The following is a 20,428-nucleotide window of genomic DNA, read 5'->3' on the forward strand; positions in this document are numbered from 1 at the left end:
AAAATAAAACATGAATTTTCTCAGCAGCTAACATTGTAACGCAACACATTACCCTTTAATGACAGTGATATTCAAAACTAATAAATTGCTTTTAAAAGTAAAGCTACCAAATGCAGTTTATAACAATTTTTTTTGCCATTTCCACCTTATTTATTGTTATTTGGAAACAGAGCTTTTACTTAATATGGTTACATTTTTTGATTTTTTTTTAACGCAAATTTTAAAAATGTGTTTTTCTGTCACTTTGTTTTAGCATAAAAGCACAAATATCAAAAATAACACTCCACCCAAATTATAAATATGTGATTGCTATGTATGGGAAATGTATGTATTGCCATCTTAAAGGAATTTAAAAAAAAATAAAAAATAAAAAACACAGTTAATGTTTAGTTAAATTCTTTAACTTAAAAAATATTTAACAACAAAAAGACCAGTTTGTGAAGTGTGGGTTAAAAAACGTTGTCATTTCTGCCTGTTACACAACCACTGGGTGGATTAGTCACTCCAGTTTGCCAAATTCAGAAACGTTGCTTCTGGTGCAAGTGTAACCTCGAAGTAAGTGCTGGGGAATGGATGATGTGCTGTATTGCTCAGAGACGCAGATGGGTAACAGGGAAAAACAAGCAAAGACGAGAAAACATTAAAAAGACCTTGTGTGTTTTCTGAATGCAATATTGGCCGTGTAAGTGTGCGTTTGTAGTTAAACCAGCCTGCATTATGCATGTCTTAATTTACACAACGTCAAACAAAAGAAGCAAATTTAGAAATTTTCAGAAAATACCTAATAAATAAAATGTCATAATAACACTACACACAGTAACACACAATATGTATGTACATATTCGTAGGGGAAAAAATATAAAAATATGCCAAAAACCAAAAATGGGAACAAAAAGTACAATAAAAAAAAAAAAAAAAATGGCATGGCTACTATGATTTGCACTTATGCCAGTGAAATCTCAGCGAGATTATCAACTTAAAGCAAAATTATGCAAACTGTGTATCACAGGCAAAAAAATAAATAAATAATAATGGGGCTGGATGTGTTGCTTCGTGATGAAGATGGGGGAGTATAAAAACAAGAGGGATGATAGAAGCTGTCTCAAAGAATCAAGTAATGAAAACTTTCAGGCTTACCTTCCTCAGTCATTGAGTGATAATATTTTAGTTTCCCATAAGTCCCAAGCTCTACAACATCACAGCAAAAGACAAGGGTAAGGCAACAAACACACAGAGAAAAGGAAAAGAGTGAACATGACAGAACAAGACAGATCTGCTGGTTCTACTCACATCACATTCTGTACAGAGTCACACAAGAAGCACAAGAAGTCACATACAGAGAGACAAAATCTCCCCAAGTCATCACTGCATAAGTGCAAAGACAAAGCAAGGACTCAACTGCAAATACAAAACATCAAGAGTCTTTCAGCAACTCAGTCTGATAAAGAGCCTGCCAACGGTAAAGGGAGGGGGAAGGGGCAATCAGTATACCACCATTAAAAAAAATGATCAGAGGTTCATAAAAAGATATATTGAAAACAAACAGAAGAGGACAGTCGGAAGAGAATATACTGGGTCAACATGCAACAAAATGATGAGTCCTCCTCTCCTCTGCGCACAAGCTTATTCAGGGGCTTGATGATTCGGCATTTTATTCCCACAATGAAACCCGAACAATTAATTTGATTCCCTTACTGCTGCAGTTCTTCCATGCTACAGTAAATAGACAGTCAGCACATCGGCATGATGAATTAGCTGGGAATTCAAACCTGCAGCAACAGCTGAACGTGAAGCAGCTGAGCAGAGGACACCGGACCGCAGACTTCTGCCTCCCACGCTGTTTCAACAATAAATGGCCAAAAAAAGCGATGATTCGCTTTAAATAGAATAGTAAGTTTATGTTACATTAACTAGATAAACTAACTTAACTCCAGACAGTAGTTATATTCCCTTCTGACCAGAATTAACAATACAGGTCCAGAAGTCAGCACACATTACTGAGATTTATGGAATCCATCCATCCATTTAGCCACTTTCTTAACTGCTTGTCCAATTCAGGGACACGGGGCCACTGAAGCTTATCCCGACTGACTTTAAGATTCATATCTTTTTAATTCATGAGCCACTATTTTCCAGAAGCTCTCTCTGCATGGGGGTTTGTCTTTCTGCGCCACATGCAAATTCAGAAAAAGCAACACCAACCAATTAACACCAAGCAAGACCAACTTGTCCTTAGTCTCCGTTCTTCTTTAGAAACTTTTGATAATGAAGCCAGGCATGCTTTCCTCTTCTGCCTGGCTTCAAGAATATGAGAGTCATCCTATGAGGTAATCTGGCATATCCACAGACATTCATGGTGGCATTGATAAATGTCATTCCTTATCACCTTTTGCACTCATACGGCCAAGTATCATCACAGGCTCACCTCCATGCTTCACTACTGGGAGCACGCATTCACCGTTAGTGGTCCTAGCCCCCCAAGCGTGCCGAAATCCATCTAAGCTGAACTCATTTATCTTGCTTTCATCTTACTGGAGCATGTCTTCCCGATATTCAACAGGCTTCTTCTTTTAAGGATATTTATCAAAGTTCGATCTCATAGTTTTCTGCCAAAAAGTAAGTATTGTTAATCAGCAGTTGCCTTCTGATCGTGTAAGCTTTGACAGAAACTCTGATTTCCAGCAAACTCAGAATTCCTTTGACAAATATGAAGCAATTGCCTCGATCTTCAGAGCTAGACTGTTCAAGTTTTTTTTTTAGAAAGAAAGCCATTGAGACTCTGATTAGTGGTACTAAGGCTCCCTCTATATCCCTTGATTACTACTGCTGTGCTTCTACTTATTTTTAGCAATGCACCGATCTTCCTATATACTTTTACATCTTCACGAAATCTCACAACCAGACTTTTAAATTCCCCTTCCTCGTTTCCTCTACCCATGTATTTCAACTGGTGTTTTAACCTGTATGTCAGGTGGTAAAATGTTAAATAAAGCCATTCACAGTATTTGCTTTTGATTGCTCATAAGAGGAAATATTCTAGATCTTTACATTTTTATCCACCATGCAAAACAAATTGGTCTGGTTCCAAATTCATTCTACATACTATACTGATATCACCCCCAAACATACAGTTGCAAAAAACTATTCTCAGCACCAACAAAAATAAAGAGCCCTGCAGCACATGGCCACCACAAGGTCTGATGTTCACATCATGGAGCCAGTCTGGGATTACATAAAGACTGGGAGCACATGAAACAGCTTGAATCCTGAACCATCACAAAAAACTACCTCGAAAAGAGCGTGAGCAACTATTTTCAACTAAAGAGAACATGGCATGTTCTACTAACTACAGCAAGTTTAACCAAACGTCATCATTGGAAGGACCTCACTGGCAACAAAGTAGAATAACATGTACCTTTTCATTAAAGCTATTCTTGGAAATCTTTCTGTTTGCTGATGTAAAATCCACTCTCCTGTTTCAAACAGCCGTTAGACTGAATCATCACGGTGGCTAATCTCGTTGACGAAGAACCAAGAAGCTGTTTCAAACACTATTTTTTATACAGTGCAAACAATGGGCTTGAAACAAGACGAAAAACTTCCTTTGAAACACTACCATTAAACCACATGTCATTTACAAATAATTTAAACGTTTTAAATCACTTTGTCCTTTTATGCCTCACTTATTGTGCTGCTGTGTTTTTGTCTGACCTTTATCTGACCTCTTTATCTGATTCAGCTGACGGTACTAAGTTGATATTTTTGACCAGGTCTGCCTGTTAACAGAGGCTAGTTCCCAAATAAGTTAATATAAACCTTTTGGTTAACCCTAACTTTGCAAGTATGCCATGTAGTAGGCATCAGTACAATAAGGACTTTATATGTTCCCACCCACATGCCTACATCGTTCACACTAATATCCGACAGTGGGCGACCACTCTGCTAGTGTGTGAGAGGATTATGGTGAAAATCTCATGCCAAATGTGAGACTTGGCAGCCATGAAAACACAATCTAATGAGATGAAATCACATTTCATTGCAAAATGCCTTGCTCATATGCGGTGCTACTTGACAAGCGTCTCAATCCCATATCGTTATATTATTTTTGGTTTGAAGTACACTACCACTCTACGTCCAGTCTCTACAAAGCTGCCCTGAGGGCAATTATCCCCAGACACAATCACTGCCTGCACGGTCCACCCGCTGTAACTCCATAGAGAGAGCGAGGCTTGTTGTTGTTGTTGTTGTTTTTTACCAAGGGACCTCTTGTCCTTGTGGTGTGACCTCTAAACCTCTGGTGAGCCATGCGTGAGAGTGTGCGTGCAAGTCCGCTCCGTCTGCTGGGGGTTGGAGTGTCAGGGAAATTCACAGCCTGTGCAAAAGCAAAAAGGCTTTTAGCATTGATTCTTTCACCCACCCAGTGCGGGGTGGATCAGAGGGCATGGGAGGGGGTGTGACATATGCGTAGTATTTGATTACGTTTGAACAGAGGCCGGTAACTACTTGGTTACAGTTTTTATGCTAAACTAAATTACATTAACTTTATGTCTATGGCTCCTACGGCAACAGCAAGAAATCAAGTCAAACTATCTATCAGGGGTGTCAAACATAAGGCTTGGCGGCCATAATCGGCCCGCCAAAGACTCCAAACTGGCCTACTGGAAAATATGAAGAAGAGCGCAGATTTTCCTCCCAAAGCTTTTCATACAATACCAAAGTACCTGATTAATAGCTAAAAATTCAAATGACAGGAAACTTTTTTCACTATAACTATAGAAATATATTATTTTTACAGTGGGTCCACAGTAAAAAAAAAAAGAAAGAAAAATTAACAAAAACTTAGCTAAGAGAATTATTTTCTGTAATTTTATAAATTTATTTCATCCATTTACTCCAGCAGCATTTCTCTATTATGTCGAAAAAGTGAGATGTGCTGTTGAAATTGCACTTCTATTTTTTACATGACGCTATCTCAGGGATTCAATGTGTAGTTAAACTTCTTTACACTGACAGAAAGGAGGTTTCACTCGTCTAGCCGGCGTAAGGTCTAAGTGGGCTGCATGTGGCCCACAATATAAAATGAGTTCACATTCCTGCAGGATATGAAACAATATCTCTTCTGATTATATTCTACAGTAAATATGTTAACATGTCATCTTATATTTCAGCTTTCTTTTATGTTTTATGAACATTGTTAAGTTGATACAAAAAAAGATCTAACCCAAAATGTCAATAGACTATATCTGCATACGTGGAAAATATATTTCCGTTGCCCAAGGGGTGGTAGGTCAGTGACAGTGAGTGCATTATTGAACCATGTAATCGATGGTCTGGGTCACGGCACAGACAGTACTGCTGGCAGGCAAGGCAGCTATGTGGGGAAAACTGGAAATGATTGCTGGAAGAATGGATTAACCCTCATGCTAAATGGCTGTTTTAATAATAACTGCACTGAAAATTCAGACCCTCGTGTAATTTAAGGGGTGTTTTCTGTAATTCGGTACAAACACACACGTGGACCTAAATTGTTGCCCTTTGGTAATTTTCTTCTATACCAACGTCTAAAACTTTAAAGAAAACAACCCCTTTGGTCTCGCTAGGTTACTGAAAAAACAGGCTATGTGCTGAAATGATTGTTTTTTTAGTTGACCCAAATTTAGTGAGTTTGTCTGTTATTTGCTCAGCCTATGCAAAACTTCCCGTCTACCTCAGGAAAAAAACCTAACAAAGATTACTGAGGTCAACTGCAGCTATGGAAAAGCACAGACTCAGTACCACAGTTCAGATCTGAGAGTGATACATTTTACTGAAGCACGCAGCCTGAATTCTGAGTACTGTTTTGGGAAACTTGTTTCAGCAGTCTGCTGAGGGTTCAGACAGTAGAGTTAGAGCCACTCTTCCCTTCTCCCACCCATTCTCTCTGAGTAGTTCAATATTTGATGCCACTCCTAAGTGATATTGTTTGTAGCTCCACACTGATGGGAAAAAAAAAAGATGCTGGTCCTTGTGCCCAGAACTAAGTGTACCAGACTAATACAATGTTCCCTGCAATGAAAAACATGCACGTTCTAAGGTCTATTATTAAACTGTAGGAGATTCACCTCAACAACATCAAGAAAGCTGCTGTTTTTTTAAGCTAAATTTAAATGCTGATAGTTTTTTGTCCACAGCTTATTGTAAAAGGCTGCACAAAGAAACACTTTCAGTCCACTGGTTAATTGCTCCATATAGCTTAACCAGAATTCTGACCACGGGGATATAAAAAGGGCTGAGAAATCAACTGACAGCATTTCGCCGTCTTCCAGATAGGCCGTTTCATGACCTAAGCAAAAGGCTGACACATTTACTCTGTCTCTTTCCCACAGCAAATTCTGTCTGCTTAAATATCTGCTTAGCCTCACAGACCTAGAGTGACATACAATGTTGACAGGAACACCCAAAGCACTTATTTTGGGCCTCAACGTGTCTCACAAAAAACAGCACTTATAAAGCTAAAAATCACAAAGGAGTTCATAAGAGGAGAGAGAGGATTAGGGACGATGGGGAAAACAATGTAGAAATGGTAACAGAGGGTTTCCAGGGAAAAAGCACCCACAGGAGAGAATGAGATATCTGAAGAAGAGAGTCTGCAGGGATGGTACGGTACAGAATTGACATACAGCACATCGGCGCTTAGGAAATGTATACATAAGGGACACACTGGGCACAAGAGTTGCCTCCAGGCTGTTGGAATGAGAACAAACATATTGTTTTGGAGCAGGGGGAGATACAGAAATTAGAGGAGTAACTCACCAGAGTCAGCAAATTCTGAAGGGACAGTAAACGAAAGAGAAATAAGAAGACAGAAACAGAGACAAGATAAATCCAGGTGATATTTAGTCCAATAGCGAACATTTAATCATTGATAGGTATTTCCAAGATGAGAAAGGGTTGTGTTAAATTAAATGTCATTAGCTCTTCATTCATGGCATTAAATTAACTCAAAACTTGTTTTGGACGTCTTTGCAGAGAGTTAGATGAGAAAGTAGGTACTACTAGCATTAAAAGGGACAGAAGGAAGGAGATGCTAGCTTAGCTCATGTAGCATGTAGCTCATGTAGCATGTAGCTCATGTAGCATGTAGCTCATGTAGCATAGCTAAAAAAAACACTGTTACTGTTATCCTATGTGTAGCTATGTCCTGTTAATAACAAATAAATATGAGTGCAGTTATTCTCATCTAACTCTGGGCAACAAAGTAAATAATCATATCCCCATGATATGACAGAAACATATACATTGCCACACATAGATTTAAAATCTTAGGTTTTACATGTTTAGATATAAAATGCACTTTGCAATGAAGGCATACGCTGAAGAAACAACACAGATAGATTATATTCAAACTACTTTTTGTGGTCACTACAGACAAAACAGAGCAGAAGAAAGAAAGCTCTAACCTAATATCCTCAAATTAAACTTGTCTTCCCTTGAAAATATGATTTATATCATATCGTTGCTGTTATTTGCTTTTTGTCCCCATAATGTGTAAAAACACTTCAGTCCCCACAATGTTTGCAATACAAGGACCACACACACACACGGACACACACATCTAACAAACTCTAAATCACTAAAACTCTAATAACCAAAAGCTAACCAGCTCTCAGTACTGGCACAAGAACCTTTCAGCACTGAAGCCTGAACAACTTATTTTGAGAAATGCGAATGAAAAATGTATGGAAGGAGCCCTGCCAGCTCCCCACGTCCCTGCTGAGCTACACTTAATGCCTAAGAGCACACAAGGACACACAGCACAAGCCTCCAACTAAAATGGATGCACCTGTTCGTCTTCTCTATGCCGTAAGCTCACCCAGTAAACGCTCCTTTGCATTAATGATGCCAGTAAATGTTTATAGAACATATTTGCTCATCTCCCAATAGGGTCTGTCTTGATTGGGCCTTCGCAGTCCTGCAGCCAATGAAGTTGTTAAGCGTTCCAAGGAAATGAGGCCTCTGATAAGTGCTTTTTCAGATGTACTTAAGTCTGTACTTATCACGGGTACATGTCCATTGGAGTACGAGGAAAACTTTCCGATGTGCTACATGGAAATTTCAAAATAATACATGCAAATCATCGGAAGCCCAACGTGTTGCTTTTGTTCTTGACAATAATGAATTCATTGATTGTGTCATGTCACACTGTAGCTGTTGTTTCAGAGAATTAATTTCCAGCCGTTAATTTGCCAGAAGACCTCATCAATCAAATTTGGTATGTCCTGCCATCTCGGCTGCTTTCATACTAAAGTAGGTTTGACCATTTTAAAAACTTTTTTTTTTGGCAAATGGGAACTTATTTTGGACACAAATAAATAAATCAGTTAAAACAAAGAGAAAACAAAGAATTCAGTTCATATCTTGCACGCATAACTTAGCTTAACTTAGTAAATACTACTATTAGATGCCTTGAAAAAGACACTAAGAGGACCCAACTGGGTGGATTATGTGTAACATGTACATATATACATGCATGCATACACAACAGTGGTCTTACAGACTTGCACTCAGGCTGTGATTTACCATTAATCACTACGATGGGATGATGAATACACTCAGAGACAGGACGCCTTGGGTTCAGTGTACGACAGCAATTTGATGCATGTTAATGGGCACTTTAAGGCTTATTAATCTTTCCTGAGCTGACTCATTCCAAGCTTGGCTTTCAAGCAAAGTAAAGTCATTTCAGAGAAAGCTGAAATGCCTCTGGACTACAGAGCAGCCAATTGCTAATGCAGTCCTATCAATCCAGAAGGAAAATATTTATTCTGTTTTTGTGCTAACACACATTGCTGTAGGACCTATGAGATATTTTACTGTGTATTGACAGTGATGCTTTTTTTCAGCCAAACAAACCAAACTGAATGTAAACTTTCATGAAAACCAAAAAGGTGGAAGAAAAAGATGAGGAAAAATGACATCGGCTAGTAAGATGGATTCAGCATTTAATATTAATATTCATTTTTAAGGATTAGGATTCGTCACCCTCCTCAAACCCCTGCTCCCTGTTTGCTTTTCATAAACATTTTCCCTTCATCACGTTCAGGATGGGTTGAGAATGACACCGCGCCTCACCCGGCATATTAACATATTCATCCCCTGTGCCGAGCACTGACGCTGACGCCTTTTTTAAACGTTTTTCTTAGCTAAGCTAATGGACTTGGATTAAAGGAGAACGGTGTTTCACCTCAGCCCCAAGTGCACTTTGTCTTACATGGACCGTTTTTTTTTTGTTTGTTTTTTAAATATACAAACAACACTGTACAAGTACTTTTCAATGTTAACAGTGGAGCTTCTGTGTTTAAAGAAGTACGCGGGGAGCTTGTGAATAGATAAAAGCCAACATTTTCATCATAACACTTATGTTATTCATTGGTTAAGAAAATGTGAGCTCAACAGCACTCTTCCTGTGGAAGGAATTACATGTTTTTAGTTAATCCACTTCTGACACATCTCAAAATACAATTCTAAGAGTTAAAGACAAGAATGAAGACAAGATCCAGGCTCGGTCAATCTGGAAATACACAATGTTGGACAGTTAAAAAAAGAATATCTGTGCTGTATGTCTTTTGTGTTAAAAACTTCTTTTTGTGTGCAGTTTACCTTCACTTAAAGGGTCCAACGTGTGGATCATCAGCTGGAAAATGCTGTTCCGCATCAAGCTGTTGTGCAGCGAGGCAGAACTACCTCCCCTTTGAAGGCGAGGCCGCGCCTGTGAGGGGAGACAAGCGTCAGTCAAATATTCTGCTACTGCTGGGGATGGGAATCTTTCAGTATCCAGTAAATGTCCTTAATGCGAGCACTCCTCTAAAGCCATTTCTAATCCAAGAGTATTGAGCTAAATGTGGGAAAACCACGCTGTTTTGTAGGCTTTTTCATTTTTACATTAGAGGGAAGATCATTCTAGGGACTTGGTGCTTTAACTGTTGTGAAATCCACAGCATTTTAATTACAGAAAGAAGGATTCGTGTCACTGCAATGTTTGTCCATGAGCATATGATGTGCTACCACCTTCAATTAAGCTTCCAGTTGGAATATGATTCCCTAATCCTATTTTACATTAAAAAAACCCTAAGCAGAACCTGCAACAGAGTTTAAAAAAAATCATAAAGTGCTACAGCTTCTTAAAAATATAAGCTTCGTGGGCTTGTCACAGGCATTTACACTTAGTGTGGCATTTTTTTAGTTCCTTTTGCGGAAGAAAAAACCCCCCAAAAAAACAACCCTCGCCAAGGTCGCTCCAGCAGCCGAGGTGGAACTTGAGAATTGTGGGAAATTAGGCACCGTTGCAGGTGACAGCTGCTTGCTGCGAATGTGTCCACCTTTGGCTCATCAGAGGTGATGCGTAGGCAAAGGAGGTGTCAGGTGCTAATTCACAGCCTCCCATGGGTGTGAGCGGGAGGCAAGGGAGACAAGCGGAACGGCACGACTCGTGTGAGGGTTAGAAAGTTGTAGATTCTCGGTACGACACCAGAGAATGTCCGTCTGCTGTTTTATCTGCTTGCTCTGCATTCGGGATGGAAGCTCTTGTACCTGCTGGAACTGCGTAAGCATTAAAAGTGTTTTTTCAGAATCCAGGCTTCCTCCTCGATTGCCTTTTACATGCTGCACACAAATGCAACTGTTGCAAAGGAAGTGCTTTGGGAAACAGACGGAGCTACTCTCGGCACAGAGGGAGGCTGAGGGTTAGAGATAACAGTGTACATGTCTTCTTCACAGTATGGCGGGAGAAACAGAAGTTGCTCTAATACATCTACACAGAAACAGGGACAAACACAGAAGAAGACGGGGGAGTGTCAATCAAACAGGACCTACCGACAACTTGCCGTCATCCTCTGGCGCCCCAGGACTTGCCTTCTCATCCAACACAAAGAGAAGAGGAAGTATAAAAGGGGGGGAAGAGGAAGAGAAAACAAGACACAGATGTGAAGCAAGCCTCACACAACCACAGAGACAAGACGACGAGACAGTAGAGAAAGACATTACGGCACAGTAGCAGTGACGGTGACGACTGACTGTGATGCAAGTGGACAAGACTTGAGGGACAGATTCCTCCCCACTGCTGTGCCTGCCTACTGTGTCAGTCACAAGCTGAGCAGGATTAGAACGTGTCGACTTAAATTTCCTTGAAATACACTCAAATATGTCATTTCGATTTGAGTCATTTAAGTCAAGGCTGTCAACTCGCATCAGAATTTAAGGTGCTTCTTGTTGCTATGTGAAAGTATAGGCGAAGAGTTAAGGTGGCTTGCTATGGCAAAATGGTTGTTTAATACTGAGATTATTAAATGCGGTTACTCGCATGTATTGAACTTTAAAAGCAATTTCTTAAACAAATAAATGTAAAATAAAACGACAACAAAGATGGAGGTGGTGGAGTACACAGTGCTGCCCAATCAGCACTTAAGTAGATAAAAAATGGACATAGCAACCATGATGTCATCCGCAGGCCTGTTGTGAAGCCACAGGCTGACTGTTTTTGCTGTACGGGTCGTTGCGTTTTGTCAAACAAGGAGCAGATCTGACCAAAGAGCCAACTCGTAGGTTAGCGATTTGTGGAACACATGCATCACCCTCCTTTATGACTAATTTTTTTTTTTTTTTACGATACTACAAATTTAACAACCTAGGCTGTAAACTCACCAGGACCGTTTTTACTGTCGCCACAGTCAAATGAAATGAGGAACGTATAGATACACAACCAGACCTCTTTCGTACTCAAACATTAGAAAAAATGTCAATTTATGGCATTTCTGCATTGGCTTCTTACCCAGAAGCTATGCCCATCTTTTATATACATTCTGTGGTCCAGACGAGAGGTATTTTTGGTGCAGACAGACCTCTTATATACGGTTTGACGGACCTAGACACACACACACTCACTCACTCACTCATGGCAAAAGAAAAAAAACGAATAACTTTGCCTCAGTTATTTCGTCGCCATGATTGTTCAGAAATAAGACATCAAAATTAAAACGAAGACATATATTGCATGCACATACTTAGACTATAGCCATAAAAAACTATTAAAATGTTGAGACATGGGTTTACTTGTATAGGTAAAGGTAAGGATCAAGTTAAGTGATTATCTATTGCCTGTAGACTGGAAATCAGAGCTGATAATGGTTTCCAAATAATGTACCAGTTTCAAAGTTTTCCAGTTGTTATGCAAGCTATCTTTAAAGTTGTTTGAGCCCTTTACTGAGGATTAGACAGAAATAGCAAGCTGTCCTGTAATTTAAAAGGACTCACTAGCATCTTATTAACATGTGGCATCTTTCTTTATACAATCTCTGTGGCAGCTGCTTTAATGTGAGAAGTTGGGCTAACGAGCCTCCAGCCGAAGCTTCGTATTTATAACTTCTGAGACTCTTAAGAGAGTCGCACTGATCAGCTCATCTAACTCTCACCAAGTAATCAAATAAGTGTGTTCTGCCAGTTTTAATGTGAAAAACTTTCGTGCCAAAGAGACTCGAGCCTTTTTAACAATCGCTCGATTTTCCTGCCATCGTTCTCAGCAGGCCTTTTTGGCATGTACAGCAGAGTACTGTAACACAGTTTATTTTTGAAACAAAAGCCTTTCACCAACTGCCTGACAGAACTGTGCTCACTTCATCTCCAAAAATGTGTGCGATATAACAGTCGCTTAAGGCCTCTGTTTCTAACTGCAAGAGAACAAACACAAAGCTTTTGTTCAGCACCGAGGCTTTGTTTCGCTGCCTACACGGTTTCAAACAGCAGTGTGTAGAAAGAGGCGGCACTGGTGTGCATTGATAAGGTGCAAGATGTACAATGAAAATCAGACGCCAGTTCAGTTTGATCTTGTGAGTTTTTTTTTTTTTTTTTTAAAAAGCGGGGTAAACGCACAAATTTCGAGACAGGGCCTGCAAACTTGTCAACACGCTGATTAATTTTCTAAATGACGCTGCATTCAATTAAACTTTTTTTTTTTTAAAAAATCTGCTAACTGTACACGAAGCAGGGGTGGGATGTTAACAGATTTCTTGTTTTTATGAAAAAAAGAGCAATAAATTGAGTCACTTTCATTTTGATAATAATACTTTTAAACTAATTAAACTGAACATTAAAAAAAAAAACAAAAAAAAATGCTGGACTTGTTAGCGTGCTCTATTTATAAGAAAAATCCCCACTGCAGTCCCTGTGAACGTCATTACCCACCACGTCCCACTGTATCCCGCTGTTTCTGTTTAACAGCTCATAATTTACCATATATTAGTTTTGCTGCTGTGCGGCAACTGAACAATTGCAGAAACGAGAGAGCTGAAATTAAACATTTCGCCCCAAAAATTAAGCAGAAGTTGAACTAATCCTGAGATTTTCCACAAAGCTATTCGACTATAACTCCCTCCGCCCCATCTTCAGGGTAATTCACTGCACCGTCTAGCATAATTATTCTATTTAACTCCCTCAAATTCAAGTTAGGAGGGTTAGGAGAGAGCAGGTGAAGGTGCCAGATAGAGATTATGCCATGGGTCGCTCATTAAGCCAGCGTTAAATATTATGACTAATAATCACATAGGGAGATTAGTATGTTCTCTGGAGTTTTTGTGTTCCCTAATACCCCCGGCTCTGCTTTCCAGCTCTTACGTAATGTCACATCAGGATCATTCTTGGAAGCGGATCAGCAAAGGGAGATAAATGTCCCTCCGCCGCCGTATGCATGTAACACTGCTTTGTGCAGAATTATCGATGAAGGGTGTGACATCCTGCAAAAAATACCTCCACTTTTAACCATGAAGAACGGACTTTCAGAGGAACCTGAGCAGATGTTGCAGGCAGAGCTGGAACTCCTGAATTTCCAATATTAGTGGTGGATTATAGGTTTTCTCATATGCAATCAGAGAGCACAAAAGTGGTCTATTTCTGGAGGAATTTAATTTGCATTTCCTTTATGCTTTGACACCCAAGCCAAATTACACAGGAGAATAATAATAGCTTTTTATACAGTATCGAGTTTTCCAGCGATCGAGTTTGATTAAATCCATCACAGCTGCAGATGATTCTTTATATCTCTATCCTCATTATTACACTCTACATATATTACAAAGTGCGATAACAGTAGAGACATAAAATTTTTCAATTCTTAAGAGCCACTGTCCGTATCATCTCCACTTAATTTCCTCAGATATTATTGTATTCCAGTGGCTAAAATACAGTTATAGTCTTAGCAAAATTTCACATGAGAAACTGAGAGAGTTTTAAAAACTTCTTCCTTTAGCCATGGTTTAAGATACAAATGTTAAAGTCAAGATCTATGGAAAATAATAGCTCTCATATCTATAAATAGTTCGGTTAGAAATTGGAAAATCTCTGACTCTGTCTAACGTTTCCTTAAATATTTTTATTGAATGGTTTAGGAGGTAATCTGCCATAAAAACCCAAAGTATTACAATTGGTACTGAAGATTATCCACCCTCCAAACGCATGCATGTTAGGTAAACTGCTGATTCTAAATTGGTTGTAGGTGTGAATGTGAGTGTGAATGGCCGTCTGTCTGTCTGTGTTAGCCTAGTGACAGGTGTTCCCGCCTCTCACCCTATGGCAGCTGGGATAGGCTCCACCCCCACCGTGACCCTGAACTGGAAAAACTGAAGAAAACAGATGGCTCGATTATCTATAGACTGTATGGGAGCATCACACATACACTGATACCTGCTAAATAGTGTGATGTATAAATCCTGTTAAATCCAGAACTGAATTTAAAATCCTTCTCCTCACACACACAGTCTTGAATAATCAGGCCCCATCTTATCTTAAAGTCCTCCTAGAACCATATCACTCTAGAGCACTTCACTCTCAGACTGCTCATTTACTTGTGGTTTCTTGGATATTTAAAAGTAGAATAGGAGGCAGAGCTTTCAGCTCTCAGGCCTCTTATTCTTTCCTTCCTTTTTAACAAAGCATGTAGTCAGGACTGGATCAGGTCACCCCGAATCCTCCCTTAGTTGCGCTCCAATAGGCCTGCAGTGTTTCTTCTCTACCTTTTTTCACTCACTATGTGTTTACTGCTCTGCATGGAATCGTTGGTTATTATTAATCCCCGGCTCCCTGTCTTTTGTCCCGTCTCCCTCCCCTCACCTCCAATCAGTCGTAGCAGTTGGCTGCCCCACCCTGATAGGTCTACTAGAGGTTTCTTCCTGTTAAAAAGGAGTTTATCCTTTCTACTATTGCCAAGTGCTTGCTCATGGCAGGTCATGTGATTGTTGGGGTTTCCTCTATATTATTGTAGGGTCTACACTAGGAAGCGTGTTGAAGCGACATTTGTTGTTTTTTGGAGCTATATAAATAAAATTGTATTAAATAAATTGGAACAATACTAGAATTTTACTCATGACCTGAGAATAGACTTAAATGCTCTGTTAGCACACTTGACTGAATAAGTCTTGTTGTATGATCGATAACTGACATAAAAATCTTCCAAAAGGCATTAACACCACAAACATGGTGCGGTTTAAGGACTCGGCCCAAACAGGCCTTTTACATTTTGATTGCTGTCACGAGCTAAAAGTGATACTACAGTAAATCTTAGTTTAGCAGTCAAAGCAGAGATGGACATGCTAAAAATAAAGCATATGTAAGTCTGTCTAGACCGCCCAGCTTGCTGAGTGAACTTAAAAAGTGAAATCTTGCACAGCTCCCGGCGATTGCCTGCAAGTACTTAGAAGGCAACTGACTGTCTGTCAGAGCATGACAGAACACCCTTTGAGATTTGTCCATCTAGACTCATCGTGTTAGAGCTAAACTGTTGAGCAGCACGACTGAGCAGCATCTCCCTCCCTCCCTCCCTCCTTTTCTCTCTCTCTCCCCCATTTTGCTGGGAGACGATAATGATGATCTTCAAGGAATGGAGAGAAAAGATGCACAACAAGTCAAGAAGCCATCCACTTGCTAATTAGTAACCCCTTCATTTTTCTAACAAGCAGAACTAATTACAGGAGCTGCCACGACACTGATTTCCCACAAGGCAATGCTCACCAGGACTAAGCCAAAATTGCCTCCTCTTATCCCCCCTCCCCCCTTCTCATGAACCAATCAGACTGAGACTTTTGGGAGACAAACAGAGTAACAAAAAAAACAAAAGAAACAAAAACGCTGTGTCATTACAGCAAGCGAATGTAATCACCCAAAGCTAGGTTTGATCAGACACAAGTACTTTTTGTCATTCTCCTGATATTATATATGCTTGTTCTAAAGCCACTTTTTTGTGTAACAATATTGGAATAATAATGATCCAAAACATGACTTATTCACGAGATTAAACACTGACTGTGAGAGTCCGATGTAATGTTTTAACTGAATAAATGCGAGAGGTGGACCTCCTGCAAGACTGATCAAGTCTGCGGTTTGTCGTTCCCATCAGATCAGAGCAGGTTTTGATCTGCAGATGGAGAAGAAAACTGATGCAGGTTCTTTGTTTTTAAGACTGATGCACTCTGCTCCAGATTTTCTTTTTTTAATTTTATAAAAAAAATTTTTAAGTTGCACTTCCTGGATGACTCGCAGCCACAATTGAATAAAGTTGAATCCTTTTTCAGTCAGTCTGTGGTGTCGAATGACTTTATTTTACAGGGAGCTGTGGTTCACAACAGGGACAACCAGGAAAAAACTTGGATACTTGTCCAAATTTTGTTGATCTCGAGCAGCTAAACAACCGTGTTGAGCTGCTCGAGAGCACATCACTGAAAACACATCGAGCGCAACCTGCAATGCTAGTCAGGGCAGGCAACCTAAGCTATACAGATAACATGCCTTGCTCTGCTGTTGTCATACACAAAAAACAAGCTTCCAACTTTGGGAAGGAGCAAGTAGCAGTAGAAAAAAAACCTTAAACATTACAAAGATTTTAGTTGAATGAGTAAATAAACATGCTTGCTCTGTATTGTGGGATAGTTTTGACAGTTAACAAATCTAACCTGCATGGTAGCTAGCTTTGCAGAAAGATGATCGCTAACCACCGGACATCAACTTGTCTGCCATCTTGGATGTGTAATAATCATGGTGACAGCCCCACAGTCTCACGGGCCTTGAGTCTAGCCTACAACCATCTGGCAACCATTGCTCTTAAGGGAAACATTTTTTAAAAAGAGAAGAGACCTCAGATGCTTGTCGTTTGCATGCATATTTTGACTGCCTTTTCAAGTTTCACTACTACTTAACTAGCAGTTAGCAAGTGTTTGCAGACAAGTTGGCATCCTCCATGCAAACTGGAGACTGCTAGTGACCTAAATAATCATAAGGAGGTTATTTGTGGAGTAGTTTTACTCAACAACAAACAACCTAAAGGAACCACCGCCCAACCAGTCAGGGAATTCACATTGTCTTTTCTTGTGACCAGAGGTTGCATCAATGCTCAAGCAATGAGGCCTTTACACTGTGGGACAGGCTGTGTGAACAGCAGGTTTCTGTGCTGATGTGAATGACACCTCGAAGCTTACATGTTTTTAATTTAATCCAGCACATAATCATCTGTGTTTTCTGATGAATCTTGTATTATTCCTTTTTAAATTCCTCTTTAGAAGGTCAAAAACCAACAAAGAGTCCATAACTGAGCTCTTTCCAATTTCCTCAGCCCATCTGTGGCACTTCATGCCAAGTCCATCTCTTCCTACTCTTCAAAAAAAAAGTCTTTTTTTTTAATGTCTCATTTCCTCAAACAGTTGGGCAGTGTCTTTTTTTTTAGCAAATATTATTCGAACAGACATAAAGATGGATTTGTTGCAGACTATTTTAAGCAGTGGATTACTGCACATTTGGCACTCTGACTTAAACTGACAGAGTTTGTGGGTTGACTTAAAATAAACTACAGCGACGCTGTTTATGCCGAGCATGCCAAGTAATGCATTGCTGGGAATTACTGATGCTTTTTAATGGTTGCTTTAACCCACAGAGGAAGACACACATTTCTTTTTAGCAGTACAAATATGTGGTGCAGGCACCTCACAGCAAGAAGGTCCCGGGTTAGAAGCCCGGCCAGAGGGAGTCTTTCTGTGTAGAATTTGCATGTTCTCCCTGTGTGGGCTCTCTCCGAGTACTCCGGCTTCCTCCCACAGTCCAGAGGTTAAGTGGAAATTCTAAACGGGCTGTAGGTGTGAGCGGTTCTCTGTATCTCTCTGTGTTAGCCCTGCAAAAGACTGGTGTACCCTATCCATGGAATTTCGTTAGTTAGTTTTAGTCTTATGGGACACTTGGAAATTAATAACAGATTTCTTCATTAGCTGAGGTGTGCTTAATTTTGCATTCGCATTGCAGTCACCGTTGTCAGGATTTCACGTCATCTTTTTCCATTAAGGCTCCAACTTTTATTTGATCGCACCTCATCCAAACAATCTTGACTATTGATCTGTTTTGTTGAATTGTCAGCAGACAGTTACCTCCCATCTGACGCAAAGTGCATGCACACACACACAAACACACACAGCGGGGCTTTGTAGAGGAGGTGGAGGCAGAAGTATGCGGAGGAAGCTTCCTCCAGGTCAGTCCATTTGGCCAGCTGACATTTAGTGCAGACAGGGTAATATGCTGATAAGAGCCCCTTTCAGGTCACCTTGGTAAGGCTTGAGTTAAAATGGACTTGGGTTGAAGGGCAGCCACATGCACCATCTGTCTGTGAGTGATGGACATACCAAGTGTCAAACCTCTTAAATAAGAACAGCGGAGGAGAACCTTTCAGCGGATTCACGGAGCCCCAGAGCATTTTCTAATTAGCTCATTAGAGACTGTCTGATTGCAATCACTTCAATTTTAAGAGTTTACTCTCTTAGATTTAGTTTTAAACTGTCTCTGCGGTTATCCGTGCGATGTCAGGTCTGTGCGCAGCTGTGAGATCTATACGGGAGCGCTGTGTGTGGCGCAGACATCATCAGTCTGGATTTCACAAATTACGGGTATTACATGAACCACAACTCAGAGCTGATGTAATGTTCAGCTGCTGCAGCTTAGCGGTCCTGATGCTGAGGGTCAAAAATCTCCATAAGGAAGGAGCCGAGTGCGTAAGTCTCGCCAGTCTTCGGCCACCTCCCACCATATGTGCCATTTCCTTCTCGCTGGGGGCGTGTGTGTCAGTCATTTCATACACCCCTGAGGCAGGCATCTGGATGCCCTTCACATGATGCTTTTACAGTGCAGTTACATTATTTAATCGACCCCACTTTAAAAATAGCCCTTGATCAATAAAGGCTTTGAATTTCTTGCAAGCTTCAACGGTTCACCTTCAGGTTCTCCCTTGGGGAAAAAAAAAATAAACACACACACACACACACACACACACACACACACACACACACACACACACACACACACACACACACACACACACACACACACACACACACACACACACACACACACACACGCACGCTCTCGTATGACATTTTCAAGAACTGTTTTACCTCTATCAGAATCCTGCAGTACTAAATGTGGAAATCCCTCGACTTTTATGACCTTGAGTCACCACAGCAAGATTCAGAAAGAACCCCATCATTGTGTGATAGTGAGTTTTAGAGCACAAACCCTACAGTATGAACTCAGAACAGTTCATATCATATGTGATGATCCGATACCTGCTAGCCCACAGAGCTAAAATTACCCCAAGGTCTACAAACAAATGCGCAAAGAAGTGGCCTCCAATAAAGACAGCTTTAAGGCTGGAGCCAGAGCTGTTCAGACTGTCTAGGTCACATCAGAATACAAACTCATTAAGCTTTAAAGACAAACAGCCTCATGTTACACTCCTCTGTGTTGGCCATTAAATAAAGCAGCATTCAACAATCAGACACTTTGTGTCTCTGCCAATTCTCCACCGCTGAATCAAAGGTCCCATGTTCTGAAAATTCATTTTAGCATTTTTATTTTAAGCTTGGAGATTTAAAAGGAAGAGAAAATATAAGGTTGTCTAAAACCTCTATTGCTCTAGTGCCCCACCAATTACACATCGAAAGGGGAAACTTTACATTATTTTCCACCTCTCACCGCCCGCTACGTCAAAAAGCGTTTGCCAGAGCTGCTTCTCGTTTAAAGTCCATCTGTAAAGGGTCTCAGCTACAACCAAAGCATGCAACACGTCCTGTTGTCAGCTGCAAGAGCAGACACAACACTATTCAGTTGTCCCTTTTAACCCATTTTTTTTGATGGCAACATCCCAACAACTAAAGGAAAGCCTCCTCCCCTGTATGCCACTGCAATCCGACAACAAACCAAGGATTAAATAGTGAAAACACCTCATGAAACTTAAATCGCAGTTGTAGGCAATTTCCATAGCCAATGCTCTTCTAAAAATTATGGTTTGTTTTTAAATGCAATGCCACCTGACAAAATCACGATAAATCTGAGCTAAAGCCAACAGCTGTGCTGTCATTTCATGTACATTTACTCA

The 20,428-nt window shown here is 40.2% G+C and overlaps 1 protein-coding gene across 7 annotated transcripts in view; it reads right to left on the reverse strand.

The window, feature by feature from the left end:
- Positions 1–20,428, reverse strand: part of LOC101473428 (sodium/potassium/calcium exchanger 2) — a 50,946-nt gene that overhangs the window by 17,431 nt on the left and 13,087 nt on the right. Inside the window, exons 3-6 of one of the 7 annotated variants that reach the window (XM_004554397.5) lie at positions 10,852–10,890; positions 9,640–9,748; positions 6,793–6,807; positions 1,138–1,188 (exon numbers count right to left, since the gene is read on the reverse strand). In XM_004554397.5, coding sequence (XP_004554454.1) covers positions 1,138–1,188; positions 6,793–6,807; positions 9,640–9,748; positions 10,852–10,890 — 214 coding nt within the window. Of the gene's footprint in view, positions 1–1,137; positions 1,189–6,792; positions 6,808–9,639; positions 9,749–10,851; positions 10,899–20,428 lie in introns of all 7 variants that reach the window. The other 6 variants (XM_076881876.1, XM_004554398.5, XM_076881877.1 and 3 more) reach the window with 6 other exon arrangements.

This window comes from Maylandia zebra, linkage group LG3, assembly GCF_041146795.1.
Source record: "Maylandia zebra isolate NMK-2024a linkage group LG3, Mzebra_GT3a, whole genome shotgun sequence".
NCBI classification, from domain to species: domain Eukaryota; kingdom Metazoa; phylum Chordata; class Actinopteri; order Cichliformes; family Cichlidae; genus Maylandia; species Maylandia zebra.